This window comes from Sorex fumeus, unplaced genomic scaffold (genome assembly GCF_029834395.1).
Source record: "Sorex fumeus unplaced genomic scaffold, SorFum_2.1 ptg000130l, whole genome shotgun sequence".
NCBI classification, from domain to species: Eukaryota; Metazoa; Chordata; class Mammalia; order Eulipotyphla; family Soricidae; genus Sorex; species Sorex fumeus.
In genome coordinates this window covers 8,682,433-8,699,105 of record NW_026606187.1, presented here as the reverse complement: position 1 = coordinate 8,699,105, position 16,673 = coordinate 8,682,433, and the positions used below count along the sequence as shown (strand labels likewise).

The following is a 16,673-nucleotide window of genomic DNA, read 5'->3' as shown; positions in this document are numbered from 1 at the left end:
GTTCTGCCAAAGCCAAATTTTCTTTCCCAAAAAGGAAAAAAAAAAAAAGAGGAAAAGGGAAATGGGGGAACAGGAGGGGAGGAGTGGAGGAGAGGGAAATTTGAAAAATGAAAGCATTAAACTAAAGGTGTCAATTATACATATCAGAGCTTGTATGTCCTAGAAATGATGAAAAAAACTAACTTTCTATTATGTATTCATACAAATGATTACGAAGGCTATATTCTGCCTAGCATTCATTTTACTGACCTGCTGTATACAGTAATTTGGTTTTTTCTATGTCAAGTTCAGGCCCCCACTTTTCATCCACTTGACCTTGAGTTGACAGTTTCTTAAAATGCTGGACTAAATCCTGGGCTGTGGTGGTCTTCCCCAACTGAACCTCACTGCACTGTGCCAGCAGCCTCGTTGCAAGTGATACATTTCCCCGTTTTCTAGCAAATTTTGCTGCTGTTAAACCTAATTCCATGAGATGGCTTCTAATTGGAACTGTTTGTTCTGGAGAGAGAGGGAAAAAAAAATTTATTAGGCCTCAGTTCATCTAATCCCAGATTGCACAAAAATACGTCCAGAAAATTCTTCCCCAACTATTCCTGTCCTGCCACCCCCCCTTAAATAGCATCAATTATCTCACTGTTCTAAAATCCTTAGCAACTAGCAAAGTACCTGGAATAAAATAAACATGTCTGTTGAACTCAATGTATACAACTAAGAGTAAAAATCATTCACTTTAAGTAGTTAATTGTTGTTTCTGGATCCTTTTAATAAAAAGCCGTGAACTATAGGTGAGGGATGGGGAGAAGGTGAGAACGTGCCCTTTCTATGAACCCTGCTGCTGTCTTTCTTGCCAGTCTCTCCTAGTTTACTCTTACCTGCCAGTCTCCTTCCCGTCCACTACCCAGCCATCAAAACTGATGTTCCATTGGTGCAATGGGTAAGGAGTTTGCTTTACACGTGGCCAGTCCAGGCTCAATCCCTGGCACCCTGTACGGCCCAGTGAACCCACAAGGAGTGAACTCTAAGTGCAGAGCCAGGAGTAAGCACTGAGCAATGCTGGAATGTGGCCCAAGAACAAAACAATGACACCAAAAAGGGTATGCGTCAGGGCTGGTGTGAGGCTCTCCCCTGTCCTAACTCGGTACTTTCTCCCTCTGAGTCCCATCTGCCTATCAGTCATCTACACCCAAATATGTCAAGGATACTTTGATCTGTGACAAGTGGAATTTATTTCCTGCTACCCAGTAAGCTTCCTAGATTTCCTTCTCCTATTTTCCCTTTCTTCAGCAAACGCATAAAGGCAACCTAGACACCAGCAGGTGTCCGGCAATCATCGTCAGCTTCGCTTTCAACCCTTGAATCACAGCTGCATTTCCTGCCCGGCTGGCACTACACGTTAAGTACTACTGGCATCAACTCAGTATGGCTTGTAAGGCACTGACAACTTGCCTTCCATTCCCATCTCAATCTCCTCCAATGTCATCTTTCCCCACACTCGCTTAGGTGTGCTGAGTCATCTAACAAGCTCTCAGATTTCCACTAGCACCCACGCCTTCTCTCTAGTTCCACCAGCCTGCTTGCCTTCTCATCTCTGCTTCTTTTGGGTCTCAGCCCTAAGGCAGGCTTCCCACCCGAGTCCTTTACTGCATCCTGGCACTACTCTGGGGCTCCTCTTATGCTCCTGCAGTGCCACATGTGCACGTCCTCAATCCAGCACATCACACTAACTTGTCCTTCCTTGTCAGATGTCTGTTTTCCCTCCTATATTCTAGAATCCCCTTGGGTCTAAGAATACAGGAAACAAGCTTGTGCTGTATGCCCCAGATACGAGCACAGTGCCTGATACAAAGCACTAAAAAAGGAAAACAGAAAGCGGATCGGCACTATGGCAGGCTACTTTCTTCTCATCCCTAGTCTAAGTCCAGCGATGGTAGGGATGGGAAGAGATGACACTTGTCACCCTACTGGATGCCATGCCCCCCATCAGGGCATTCAAGGGCCTTGTTTCATTCCTATAGTACTTGTAAGACTCTCGGGAGTAAGGGCAAGGGACAGAGAACAGTCAGGGAACATGCTTCAAGCGCCAGGGTCCATAATCCCCTGCACTAAGTGTAGTCCTGGAGGCCCCAGCCCGCTCACGGAGGCCGTGATAGTCCCTGGCACTGCAGGGCCCGAGCATCACTGTACCCTTGGGCCCGAGCACTGAACCATCAGGTCATAAAGTCCAACATCTCGAAAGTGCTGGGCTAATGATTCAGCCCAGATCTGTTTGGCACTGGGGTCCAGGCGAATCCGTCCATCTCTAGTGACCACAGCTCACAGTATCTCAGCATTAACTTACTTGAAATAACAGTCACACTCAGTCAAACTACTAGCGTGTTCTGATTAATTTAACAGAATTCCTGCAACTTTTTTTTCTTATTTATTTGCTTTTTGGGTCACACCCGGCGATGCTCAGGGGTTACTCCTGGCTCATGCACTCAGGAATTACTCCTGGCGGCGCTCGGGGGACCATACAGGATGCTGGGAATCGAACGTGGGTCAGCCATGTTGGTTGCGTGCAAGGCAAACGCCCTAGCCACTGTGCTATCGCTCCAGCCCCAGCAACTTTTTTATTTTAAAGCATTAAATTGCTAGAATCCCTTTAACAGACATTTTTCCTTAAAAATAAGACAAACAAATAAGAATTGTTAAATTAGCCTGTTTAAAATTTAACATTGGGTAGAAGCACCAGTTTCTATAATCAGATATCTGTTCTTGGGTACTCGGGCTGTTTCCAGGTTCTGATTACTGTGAATAGTGCTGCAATGAACACGGAAGTACAGATAGCATTTCTGCTGTGTGTTTTTAGGCCCTGGGATATGTTCCTAGAAGCGGTATTGCAAGGTTATAGGAAAGCTCAATTTCTAGTTTGAGGAATGTCCATATTGTTTTCCAAAAAGACTGGACGAGTCAGCATTCCCACCAACACTGAAGAGTCCCTTTCTCCCCGCATCAACTCCAACACTGGTTGCTCTTGTTCTTTTTGATGTGTGCCAGTCTCTGTGGTGTGAGATGGTATCTCATGATGTTTTGATTTGCATCTCCCTAATGATTAGCGATGTAGTGCATTTTTTCATGTGTCTTTAGGCCATCTGTATTTCTTTTTTGAGAGTTTCTGTTCATTTCTTCCCATTTTTTGATGGGGTTGGATGTTCTTTTCTTTTAGAAGTTCTACCAGTGCCTTATATATTTTGGATATTAACTTCTAATCAGATGCATATTGAGTAAAATTTTTTCCCAGTCTGCAGGTTGTCTTTGTATCTTGGTTACTGTTTCTTTTGAGGTCCAGAAGCTTTTTAGTTTAATGTAGTCTCATTTGTTTAACCTTTGCTTCCACTTGCTGGGTCAGTGGTGTGTCATCTTTGAAGATGCCTTTGCTTCAATGTCATGGAGGGGTCTATCCACACTTTCCTTCACGTATTTTATGGATTTGGTCAACCTGACTTCAGTCCCCAGCACCCCATGTGGTGCCCCCAGCTAGGCCTGGTCCCTGATTATAGCCAAGTGTGGCCCAAGAATACCAAATAAGCAAGATAGACAACTATATACTCATTTCACTAACTACAATGAAAGACCCCATCAGGATATAAAGTTAAAAGGAATGTAAAATATACAGTCACTTTATAAAAGTTTGCTGAACCGTTATGAAAGTCAAATCATGACTCAACAAACCCATTCAAGAGAAATAGTCTACCCAGAGACTTGTGTTTGGTTTTCATGGCAATATTACATATAATAGCCAAATTGGAAGACAATTCAAATACTCATCAAAAGGGCCAACAACAACGATAACTCAACAACAACAGAGGGGACTCTGCCAACTCCTGCAACACAAGTCCAAGATGTCCTATACAGTTTAAGGGTATAAAAGTATCTGCATCCGTGGCAGCTTAGAAATCATCAGGCCCAGAGACACCTTTCTGGGGTGGGCTAAGTGGTATCTGGATATCTGTCAAAAACACATGGACCTGCATAGCTGAAACACATCCACTGCATTTCAATCAAGCTACTAAAAAGACAATACGGTTACCTTTGATTTTCTCCAGCAACTGACTCTGATACATGGTGTACCTCAATGCCTGCATCCACGGCCTCACGTCATGCTGCTTACATGAGCGCAAGGCTTCACTGAAGAGTGGAATCAGGCAGTCCTGCAAGAAAAGCCAAAACTAAGCAAGATCAACACGCGGCTTCTCTACGTAAACGTTGAGTCTGGTGAAATGCCCACACATGGAATGCTTCATCTTCCTCAGCACACTCTCCTCTTCCTCCCATTGCCCTTCTCAATAGGGGTGTTTTTCCACTTCTACTACCCCTCCCCCCACCCCCCAAAAAACCTTCAGACTGCTACGTCTAATCTATCAAATAAATTCAAATAAAGCGTTTAGGGGGTGCAGTAGGGCCACAACCACGTGTGCCTGAGACTTACTCCTGGTTCTGTGCTCAGGGGGGCCATACATAGTACTGGGCACTGAACTGGGGTCAGTACATGCAAGGCAAGTATCTTACCCCTTGTACAATCCCTCCAGCCCCTAAAGAACTTATTTTTACTGTTGTTTTTCTTCAGGTTTGTCTCTGGGCCAACCCTGCTGCTCTCGGGACTTACTCCTTACTCTGCTCAGGTCACTCCTGGGTTGACAGAGTACAAGGAAAATTCTTGCCCATTGTATTATCTCTCTGGCTCTTACAGTATTTTTATGGGGGGGCAGGGGGGGAGAGAGACACAGTATATTTACTATAAAACAAGATACGTTACAGGACACTAAGAAATACAAATTTTTCTGAAAAGAAAAAAATCCATTTTGGTTACACTTTATTTTACTGGGCAGACAGGGTTGGCTTCATATCAAACCCAAAATGTCCATCAAATGCACAAGGAAAATACATTTTCATACACCAAATGCCCTTCTTAAAAAAAAAAGGGGGGGGGCGGGCTGTGTAAGCAATCAAGAATTCTGAGTGATTACACATCTTGGTTCTTCAATTTGCCTCAAATATTTTTCAAATGAAAATTTGATTTTTAGATGTTCACAGCTATCACAACAAATCTATTTTAAAATTTGAAAAATAGGGGATGGAAACAGTACAGTGGTAAGGCACTTGCCACATTCGGTCTAACCCAGTTCCAGACACTAGGACCATATAAAGTCCCAATCGAGACGTTACTGGGCCCGCTCAAGCAAATCGATGAACAACGGGAGGACCGTGACCGAGAACTACCAGAAGTGATCCCTGAACACAGAGCCAGGAATGCGCCCTAAGCACTGCTGGGTGTGGCCCAGAAAAGATTAAAACTACTTTTTGTTTCATATGGATGCCTCTTCCAAGTTCAAAACCATATGCTGGGGATACACAAGTTCACACGCCTGATCTGCCGGGGTAGACACACACACACACCTCTGCTGAGAGCCTGCTGGAAACCGTGTTCTCCAGTGCAGAGGAGCAATACAGCTGCAGCGTGCTGAGAACCGGCAGAGACTGTGAGACTGTGAAGGTGGAGAGTCTCAGCGGACCAATGGCGATGCGGGAGGTTTGCTTCAAGTACTTCACGACATTTCTGAAACACAACACTTACAGTTAGTTAAACAGAAGAGTTTTCCATTTATAACCACACAAAAGAAAAGGCAACTTCAGTTTGCTAGCCAACTGGCATCCCTGGTGAAGGAAGGAAAGGGCAATGAAGTCAAAACAACACAGGCTTTTACGTTTCATTTGGTTTCAACCTCAAGTCTATGCTGGCTAATGTCACACAGCATACATCCAACACTGTGTGATCTGGCGACTGCTATACTAATTAGCAGCCCACGAAAGTAGAGACACTTATCATCAAGTCTACATAATACACGTTGACCTCCCGAGGAGCAAACTTACTCAGTTACAGATTGCCACTTCTGATCTTGCTCGATATGGTTTAGAGCAGTTGCCAGACAAACAGAACTTCTCAGCAACTGAACTTCAATGGATTTCTGAAGTTCCCTGGGATCTGGACTTAACATATTAGGAAGCAGTTTTTTCATATCTACAGGAGTTGAAATATATGCGATTAACTTGGTTTTAATGTACAGCATTAAATGACAGCATTCAAAAAGAATCACCAATGGATACCGCCCTTCCATACTTAAATCCAGGAACCTAAACACAATAATTAAGCATTTGATAGCTATATAAAAATATTTCTTAGAGGGACTGGAGAAATAGTACAGCAGGTAGGGCATTTACCTAGCACACAGACAACCCAAGTTCAATTCCTGGCATCCCATATGGTCCCCTGAGCACTACCAGGAGTAATTCCTGAGTGCAGAGCTAGGAGTAACCCCTGAGAATCACCAGGTGTGATCCAAAAAGGGGCAAATCTAGATCTACTGAATCTAACAATCAATGCTAAAACATGGCTATAGAGATAGTATAACAGGTAGGGTGCTTGCCTTCCAAGCAGCTGACCTAGGTTCAATCCCCAGTACCTCATATGATCCCCCAAGTCTTCAAGGAGTGACACCTGAGCACAGTGCAAGTAGTCCTAAGCACCAACAAGTGTAGTCCAAAAATCCAACCCCCCCACCCCCCCTCCAAGCAAACAAAGAAAAAAGCTAAATAGAGAAAACAATACTTTAGAATAACGTCTTAAAAATGTGAGTTGTGATAGGACTAGCATGCTAGTACAGTGGGTAGGGTGCTTGCCCTGCAGGCAGCAAACCCATTTAATTCCTGACACCCTGCCCCAATGCCCGAACAAAGAGCTAGGAGACCGCCTAGAGCCCTACTGGGTGTGGCCCCAAAACAAAACAAATGTGATAACAAAATGAATGAATGAAAAATCAAGATGGGAAGCAGGACAAAAAGCTTAAAACTGTACTTTTTTTTCTCTTTTTTCTTTGGGGGGGGGGCTTTTTGGGTCACACCCAGCGATGCACAGGGGTTGCTCCTGGCTCTGCACCCTGGCGGTGCTCAGGGGACCCTATGGGATGCTGGGAATCGAACCCAGGTCAGCCGCGTGCAAGGCCAACACTCTACCTGCTGTGCTATTGCTCCAGCCCCAAAACTGTACTTTTTCAAACAAGTAACTAGACAAATCTTAGCTTTGTAATTGGCTTAACTTTAACTTTTTTACTTACTAAATCAATTATAAACAGAATGGTCCTAAATTTGTTGCTTCAATGAGGGACTCCTGCTCCAAAATAGATGTTATTAACTCCCAGGTTGCCCAGTAAAATATACTAAGTCAATGACTTTGAATAATTGTTTATACTAATACCTAATGTTAAGATGGTTTCAAACAGGTCCAGAGAGATAGTACAGAGTAGGTTTAACCACTTATTCTGCAAGTGGTCGATCCCTGGCGCCCCTTAAGGTCCCCTGAGCACCTCCAAGAATAAGTCCTTAGCTCTGTCAGGTGAGTCCCAAAAACAAACTAAAAACTCTTTTAAAGCAATAAAATAGTCTTACGTACCTATTTTTTCTTTTGATCCGCCGGCAAATAGATTGATATTTTCTCCTGGTAACAATTCTAATTGCTCGGTACATTCAACAAATTCTCCAGACTCAAAACTGCTCAGCGACCTGTAAGTAAAATGTGGGTTACCTCACCATCTACCCTACCCACCTTCTAGAATCCTTCAGAAACAGTGTAAGATAGCAGAGTGGCATAACATTCCACACTGGCAAACATTTCACATGTCTGGTGTGTACCGGTGTGCACTTACTCAGCACTAAGGCCGGACAGGGAACTAAGAAGCCACAGCTATGCTCTCGAGCTGCGGTGCTGCCACCCAGCCACACTTCCTTCCTCTTTCAGCCTGGGCCAGCCTGCTTCTGTTCAGCACCCTGACAGTCGTCTGCTGGCACAGGAACCTCAGATCCACTTCTCCCTCCTCACTCAAGCCACCCCTGAACTCCCCAGGAGGCATCTCCTCTCACACGAGCCCCCAAGGCCGCCTTCCCAGCGCCTCGCCCGCACTGCCTACTCCTGCCTCCCCTGCCCCTTCCCCTCTCCATCCCGCCACTTCGTGGACTGGGAGATTCTTTCAATCTGTCCTTACCTGTAACGGGCGGCATCTTCCCACTGCCTCAGGGCCTCAAAACCAGGACCCACTACTTTCAGATCTCTCATGGTTCCCTTTCCCATCATGACTGCTTTCCAGCCAAAAAGAAGACTGCTCCCTGCCCGCCTGTCCACTGTGTGGCCTCACTCACTAGTCAGTCTGAACCCGATACTGATGCTATACACCACTTGACCGCACGTCTTCCACCTTAGTAATCCCCAAACCTGAAGAATGCAACCGCCAGCCTCTCAGTCTCACACAGAGCTGTGAACCAGTCAGCAAAACCCGTGAGGCCACAGCCCTCCCACTCCAACTCCACTGAGTCAGGGACTGTGGCCGACTGCCTCAGAGACACCAATTCCTGGCTACCAAAATGAAAACTAACAAATTCTCATTCATGCTTTCTAGTTTACTAGGACTTCAGCACAAAAGTTTTTTTCACAACTTCCACCAATTCTCTACACTCATCTCCTACGATTCACTTCGATCCAACACTGCCCACCCCAGCATTTCCAGAGGTCAACTCCAGAATCCTGGGACTAGGTCTGTAAACTCAACTCTGCCCCACAGCATTCTGATGTTGTAACTCAATCTTGGCCAACAGTCTTCGTCTATCCCTCACTAGCAGACGAGCGAGCTGATTCTCGGGCTCAGAATCCCCGTCTAGAGCTGGGTTATAGCTCAGAAATAATGTCTTGCATGTGAGAACCTGGGTTCCTGGATTTCATGTCTAGCAAAACGTGTTTTACATCCCACACAGACTACTCGGACACACACAAAAACACACATCCCAAACAAGTTAGGCCAGGAAAATAGCACAAAGGGTGAGGGCACATGCTCGGCATGTGGGAGGCACTGTGTGATGCACTCCAAGCATGAGGGCGCACCCCACTAAACGGCCAGGTGAGGCCCAAAACACCAGCAACGGCAGAAAAGCAGCTGTCTGGTTTCTGTCCTACTACTTGTACACTGGCTGGCACATAGAGAAATAAGCATTAAGCCTTTACTCACTGCAGGCTGCACCCTGTACTGCAGAGAGAGTTAATGAGCCTGATCCGGGCAAACAAAGGGCTGCAGCACAGCCAGCATTTACATTTAAAATCCAGGGATCGAGAAATAGAGGGCACAAAAAAAGGGAAAAAAGGTAAAATGTGGAGTTTAATTTACAAATATTCATAATCTCTGTCCTGTTCAGTATTTTTTATGTAGTTGATTTAGAATCATTATTCCTCTGTACATCTGTTTGACTTTGAAAAGGAAATCGACACCAAAGGATGTGTCATCAGGAGCCTGCCCACTGCACAGTCACCCGTCTCACCTCGGACCCTGGCTTCTTCTGGGAACCCTGTTGAGAATGGCCGCAGAGTAAAACGATGACCACATTAGGAATTTCTTTGTTTCAAAAAATATCATAACTTACAGAAGACAGAGAAATCTTACTTTATGTAGTTGAAATCCGCTTTTAGGTTGAGGGAAGTACTGCTGGTACTCTTCTTCAAGTCGTGAATAGCGTTCTGCCAATCCTGCACCGCAGCCCAATCAGCAATGGAAATGTAGCACTCACATGCTTTATTGCCCAAATAATTTAAGACCTCAGGAGAAGAATCCGTCGGTTTGGACAACACAGTTTTCCTGGACTCACCTAAATAAATGAGTAGAACAAATAGAAAAAATACCCAAACTATTTTAAGTATGTTAAAGAGTAGCACTGTAGCACTGCACTGTCCTCCTGCTATTCGTCGAGTTGCTCAAGCGGGCCCAGTAACATCTCCATTGTGAGACTTGTTATTACTGTGTTTGGCGTATCGAATACGTCACGGTAGCTTGCCAGGCTTTGCCGATCAAAGAGTACAAAGAGTACAGAAGTACAAAAATATACAGTAAGATGAGCTGCACGAATGATCTGGCCACAAGCTTTGTTACATACTGAATACATACCATTCAGAGAATGCTTGGGGCTGGCACTATTACGCCCAGTATTGGCCAAAGTGAGAACAGACTTGTCAAAGCTGGAGATGGAGCAGTCAACACCTGTCATGGCACAAAGGTGCTCCTGGTACTCCACAGAGGCCTTTTCAAACCTTCAACATAAAAGAAATAGTCCATTAAGACCAACTGGTAGTTACAAGACAGGAAAGAGATTGAGGTTAGATATATCAAGACAAAGGGGACAAATATATAGTAGAAAAGGACAGAATTACGCATTTAGTGGTGAACTGGCAAGAGTTTATCAACTCAGGCTTATAATAATGTATTGCAATGTTATCAACAGCATTTAGAAAGTCTTAAAAACTTGTAAGTTATTCTCTATTTCACTTCCAAAATAACAAGAAAGAGTCTTTTTTTGCATGAGGTTGGGATGTCTGAAATTAAATTTCTGGGTCACCAGAAATTAAAGCTAATGTCAAGGTTATGTGAATCTTGAGTGCTGCTCAGCAGTAAAGGAACGGCCACAAGTCTAAGGCCCAACAATCCTCCCCAGCACAGCAAAAATTAATTATAAAAATACTGACAAATATCTGATGTCAAGTATACCAAGACTAAATAGAATGACCACAATCAAAATAATCCATAAACTAACAAATCTAATGGCATAACAATTAAAATTTTCTGAACATCAAAAAAGCACCATAGGACTCGAGAGATAGTACAGTGAGTGGGATGCTTGCCTTGCACTCAGCTGTCCTGGGTTCGATCCCCAGCATTCCATAAGGTCCCCTGAGCACTGCAAGGAGTAATTTCTGAGCCCAAAGACAGGAGTAACCCCCAAGCATTGTCAGGTGTGGCCCGACAACCCAAAGCGCTATAAATACAAAAACAAATCACGGAACTGGCAATCAAGAATCTTGATTCAGGGCCAGGGAGATAGCACAGCAGGTAGGGCGATTGCTTGTACATGGCAGACAGACCCAGGACTGATCCCCCCCCTCGCCCCCCCCATCTCATATGGTCTCCCAAGCCCTGCCAGGAGTGATCCCTGAGCACAGAGCCAAGAATAAGTAAAATCGTGTGTGACCCAAAACACACAAAACCAAACCACAAGAATCCCACCAAGAAAGGCAGCCCTTCCCCCATTCTGTCCCGCTTACCTTCCCTCAGCCTGCTGCGCCACTGAGTTAATCCAGAGAAGGTTTTTCCCAACAGCTGAGGAGGACCAAACAGCGAGTCCCTGTATGGCTTCAGGGCAGTGAAGTTCGCACAGCGCCTCAACCACCATCATGATAGTCACTTCCAATTCACTCCCCTGGAAAGGGAGTCCCCCAGAAAAAGTCATCATAGATCTCAGCACTGTTAAAATTCAAACTACTAATAAATTTACTGATTATAATCCAAATCTGTCTCAAGCCAAACTCTGGAGTCTATACAAGTGAAGTACAAAGTGAACACAGAACAAAAACATAAAGAGGAAATACAAGGATGACTACTTTTATATCTTTGAACAGTGTCTTATATGTTAATTTGTAAACCTTCAGTATATCGGAGATAAGCCCATTATTCCCTATTCACATTTTCCCTTTATTTTTTACTTATTTTCCTTTGGGGGTCACACCCTACAGATGTTATTCCTGGCTGTGTACTCAGGGATCACTCCTGATGATGCTCAGGGGAATATATGGGATGCCAAGGAGCGAACCCAGGCAAGGCAAGTGTCCTAGCCGCTGTACCATCACTTGGGTCCCTCCCTTTCTTTTTATTAGTAATAGATACTCTGCAGAAACAAATACTTTTTAATGTATTATCACATACAATTTCCTAATATACAATATGCACTTTATTAAATACTTTTCCATTTACAATTGTAAATTACTTCTTCCACCAGGAGGACAGGTCCACAGTTGGAAACTTGTCAGTGTGTAGGGCATGGAGGGCAGTTAGAATAGAGAAGGGACCACTATGATAATAACAGTTGGAAATGACCACTCTGGACAAGAACTGAGTGCTGAGAATAGGCAATGGGGTGTGCATGATAACCCATCAGTACCTGTATTATAAACCTTAATTCCCAAAAGGCAGGCGAGGGAGGGAGGAAAGGATGGAAGGAGGGAGGGAAGGAGGAAGGAAAGGAGGGAGAGTTGAAGGGAGAGAGGAAGAGAGGTGGGGAGAGAGAGAGACAGAGAGGTATCTGCCAAGGAAGGTGGGGAGGGCCACGGGAGGGAAACAGACAAATCTTCTACAGACAAATCTCTCACAACTATCTTTAACCCTTAAGTATAAATCGTTATTTTTAAGATGTTCCTATGAAGTAGGGTACATGAATAGGCAAATGTGGAGGTTACTGCTTTCATAAAATAATCTTAAATTTTGAAAGCGAGGCTTTATTTTATCCACTGATTAAATGATATCAAAGCATTGTACCCAAAGTTTCCTAGGGAAGAAATTTAAAATTCACCCCGAACACCCCATGATACCTGAGATAAATTTGCCTTCATTTCGGTAAGCAAGTCAAAGCCATGTCTCACAGTCACTGCAGGCTGACCGGCCAATAGTCCAACCCTCATGATGGAGAGTCGGATCCGTGTTAGCCAGTCCTGACAAGTTTGACGATTGGTATAGAAAAAAGTTCTGATGACCTTCAGAATTGAAAGAAACAAAGTTCAGGATGATTGCCAATTAAAGGAGTTCTCAAATACACAAAAGCAAAATCCACAAGACTGGCATCCCCGCCGTGCCCACACTGCCAGCACTGAGCCTGAAGGATCCAAGAGACCAACCTTGGGAGGGGACGTCAGCGCGTTGGCGCACCCCTCGTAGGCATTGTACATCAGTTTTTCCAAATTTTCCAGATACTGCAGCAGAAGAACCAGCCTTAGCTGGTTGCTACTGTGGCCTTCATCATTGTCTGCCGTTGTCCACTGACTAACGTCTTGATCAGGATTTAATGTGTGAGCTGCAAGACTTCTAATAATACCTTCAGGCAAAGACAACATTCTAAACTTAAGAGAAATCTTTAAAGATTCCAGTTCTTGACAATAATTCCACAAATACACAATTACCAAGGATACTCTACATATCCAATATTAAAAAATAGATTCCCAAATCAGACACATAGCTGACAACAGCTCAATCTCTGGCACCACGTATGTCCTACAAACACCACCAGGCATAATCCGGGAACAGAGCCAGGAGTAAGCCCTGGGCACAGTCAGGTCTACCCCACCCCTCAAGAACAAAGTAAAACCAAACTCTCGGGGCCAGGGAAACAGTCCAGAGATGAAGGCATGTGCCTTGCACGTAGCCAACCATGTTCAATCCCCAGCATCATGTATATCCTTAACACCACTGGGAATAGACCCCAAAAACCTCCAGGTTTGCTCTCAAGGCTTCAGGGAACACCAAGATGGTCTGGTAATCCATGGCACTGAAGGATCTTGGCACTGAACCACCAATCCAGCTGGCCAAGAACTGCTGGGACTGGTCCAGAGTGATAGCACAGCAAATAGGGCATTTGCCTTGCACGCAGCTGACCCAGGTTCCATCCCCGGCATCCCTTGTGGTCCCCTGAGCACTGCCAGGAGTAATTCCTGAGCGCAGAGTCAGAAGTAGCCCCTAAGCAGTACCAGGTGTGACCAAAAAAGAAAATTGTTGGGAGTGACCCTCCCTTCCCTCCTGTCACCAAATAACTACCAACAAGAAAGACCTTCAGTACAGGGGGAAAATGCTTTCTCCAAACAAATCCCGTACGTCTGTGAAGAAAACCAGACAGCTATACTGCTGTGCACACAATATTCATTGCAAACAAATATATCCTCTCAGGGTGTATGTTTTAACCAAGAAACTCATTCCCTGCTAGTGTCAAACTTGATACTCTGCACATGAGAAGGCTTGGAAAAACAGAGACTTACCTTCGATGGTCTGAAAGGTATCCTGAGCTCTGCCCAGTGGGGTTCTCAGCTTAGAGAGGACAGTGAACTGTGCTGCTTCCCAAATTGCCCACTGCCAGAGGACGGCATCTGTCTTGAGAAGATTGCGGGGAATTGTGGACTGGTCACGTTTGTCCAATCTCTGGCAGCTATAGAACAGTCTTTCTAACCAGTTGTCCTTCCTGGGGAAAGCAGTTTCAGATTTAACAGACCGTCATGACTTCACTTTCAAGAATACAAAATAAGTCTGAAAAGGGACTAGGAATGGGAGACAACAATTTTCCTATATCGAAAAGACAAAACCCATCTAACCGAGCAGCAGTATTTGCCCATCTCTCAGTAAAGGCTACAGTTAAAATAAGATGAAGTATGTTATGGATCAGTTATTGGGGTAAGTGCTATTAGGATCAAGCATTCACTAGAAGTTTCTCGATTGTCTATGCCTGGGGGCCCTCCCAAAAGCACCGAGGACTAAATCCCATCAGTTGAATGCCTATGCATCGCATCATCAGTTGACTGCCCACGCATCTAACAAATTTCAAAACCCATCTTTGTTTCTTCAGATGCTATCTTTCTTACCGCGGAAAGTAAACATTTGTGAAGATGACTTTCTAACCAACTCCTCACCTGTTTATCCACATAAACCTGGTTTTAAGGTCCAGGACATTCAACCTGAATATATTATGTCTGGTCTGTAAGGTGGCAGGAGACAGACCCTGAAGTAGCCCAAGAAGCAGGCCAGGAGACAGACAGATATAGAAGATGAGACATTCAGACAGAGAGGGGAGGAGGAGCAGAAGAAACTCTAAGAAAAGGCCCAGGGCTACTGGTGGAATTTAAAAATCTGGCAAAAAGTAAACTGTTCCTTGGGCCAGTCTTTAATACCATTCCTATGTAGCCTCTGTCACTAATAGGAGCTAGAATGAAGTATTTGGAACCTGTTGTGCATTTAAGAATCAACTTCTATTATCAAAAAATGTAGAACAAGAATTCCTCCAGTTCCTCATCCACTTGATCTGTCTCCCCAGCAGTGCCCACGTAGCAATGGGCGAGGAGCCCTAGCCCCAAATCCGGCCAGGACATGCTCTTGGCAAGTGTTTGGGCTAGCCTGTTCTCTGAGCCATCTGGAATCAAACCAACTCATTTCAAACAAACAGAAAAATAAAATAAAAATTTGATGGGAAAGTCAAAGAAATGTCTTACCCTGTTCTATGAGAGTTCCCATATAATATGAAACTAATGACATCAGAGAAATCTTGTGGGTGGAATGTGTTACTTGGTGCTTTGCTCATATGACTTCTTAGTGCTAAAGAAATTTCTTGAATTTCTGTGTGATTGTTATTGCTGTAGACAAGGAAAAAAATCATTTTAAGCAAACTGCTTTAAATACTACATGTTACAAATCAATTTCCTAACATTAGAAATAAAAAAATTTAATTGAGTCTAAGTTTCCAAAATATCTTATTAAGAACAATTAAAAATTAGTTTTTCAAGTAACAGACAACTCCTTAATCACTGGGAAGTGCCAACACTAGATGTGGCATTAATTCACTGATTGGCATTTGCCTTTTGCTTCTTTTCTGAGATTAGACAATACAAACATAGGGATGCCTTGCCCAACACAGCCATCATACCTCAGAACAACATCTAAAGGAATAGACTTCAATAGTTTTCCAAAGGCTTGTCGGATACGAGTTCCGCTATGAACTAGCTGAACACGGCAAACGTCAACACACCTAAGAAGAAATAAAAGAGACAATGAAGGTGTAATGTGTCAGAGACAGGAAGGGCCGGGATTGGCAAGAAAGGCTCTTTTATCCTACCTCTGTAACAGATCGTCTGGCAAGGAAGAGGACAAAGCATTTAAGCTGCTGCACGCTTGCAGACAGATATTTATATCTTCGACAAGAGCTATGAAAACAGAAAAAGACAGTGACTTTTGGCTTTCCCAAAAAAACCTCTATGTCACTATGTCCTAACTTCTAGACCCACTCACTTCCCTAATACACAGCAAGCACTTACCACGGACTAGGAGTTACTCCTACCCACTGTCCACACAAAGGCTTTTTTGTTTTTGTTCTGCTTTTTGGGTCATACCCAGCGATGCACAGGAGTTACTCCTGGCTCTGCCCTCAGGAATTACTCCTGGCGGTGCTTGGGGGACCATATGGGATGCTGGAAATCAAACCCGGGTCAGTCGTGTACAAGGCAAACACCCTACCCATTATGCTATCGCTCCAGCCCCACAAGGGCTTTGCTTGGGACTCTTTTCTCCCAGTGTTAGAATCAGATCCACTGCTGAAACCTCCTAGCCCAGGGCTTCATACATGCAAAATACTTTACCACTGAGCCACAACCCCAGCCCTTGGGAAATTTCTTCAATGTGACTATCGCTGAAAACAAACTAATTTCCACATACTTACAATGAACAATACCGAAGGAAGATTACACATCTCATAACAATGAGAATTATACAATGGGGTCAGACCTGTGGGCCATACCTGGAAGTGCTCAGGGAACATGTAGCAGGGATCAAACTGGGATTGGCAGCAGGCAAGCCAAGCTTCTTAGCCGCTGCATTCTCTCCAGCCTCACATAGCTATATTTTACATAAAGCTGTATTTTATATCACACTACTAAATGATGGACTGGAGCAACAGCACAGCAGGTAGGGTGTTTGCCTTGCACACAGCAGACCCTCGTTCGATTCTTCCACCCCCCTCGGAGAGCCCGG

General features: G+C 44.3%; 1 protein-coding gene across 1 annotated transcript in view; it reads right to left on the bottom strand.

The window, feature by feature from the left end:
* The window catches only part of SMG1 (SMG1 nonsense mediated mRNA decay associated PI3K related kinase), a 113,544-nt gene that overhangs the window by 39,646 nt on the left and 57,225 nt on the right, over positions 1-16,673 (bottom strand). The window contains exons 17-30 of the mRNA XM_056138946.1: positions 15,763-15,850; positions 15,574-15,675; positions 15,143-15,283; positions 13,922-14,121; positions 12,791-12,987; positions 12,488-12,649; positions 11,168-11,322; positions 10,017-10,159; positions 9,519-9,720; positions 7,487-7,596; positions 5,911-6,058; positions 5,437-5,596; positions 4,070-4,190; positions 250-498 (exon numbers count right to left, since the gene is read on the bottom strand). Of these exons, the coding sequence (XP_055994921.1) occupies positions 250-498; positions 4,070-4,190; positions 5,437-5,596; positions 5,911-6,058; positions 7,487-7,596; positions 9,519-9,720; positions 10,017-10,159; positions 11,168-11,322; positions 12,488-12,649; positions 12,791-12,987; positions 13,922-14,121; positions 15,143-15,283; positions 15,574-15,675; positions 15,763-15,850 (2,178 nt within the window). The remainder of the gene's footprint in view (positions 1-249; positions 499-4,069; positions 4,191-5,436; positions 5,597-5,910; positions 6,059-7,486; positions 7,597-9,518; positions 9,721-10,016; positions 10,160-11,167; positions 11,323-12,487; positions 12,650-12,790; positions 12,988-13,921; positions 14,122-15,142; positions 15,284-15,573; positions 15,676-15,762; positions 15,851-16,673) is intronic.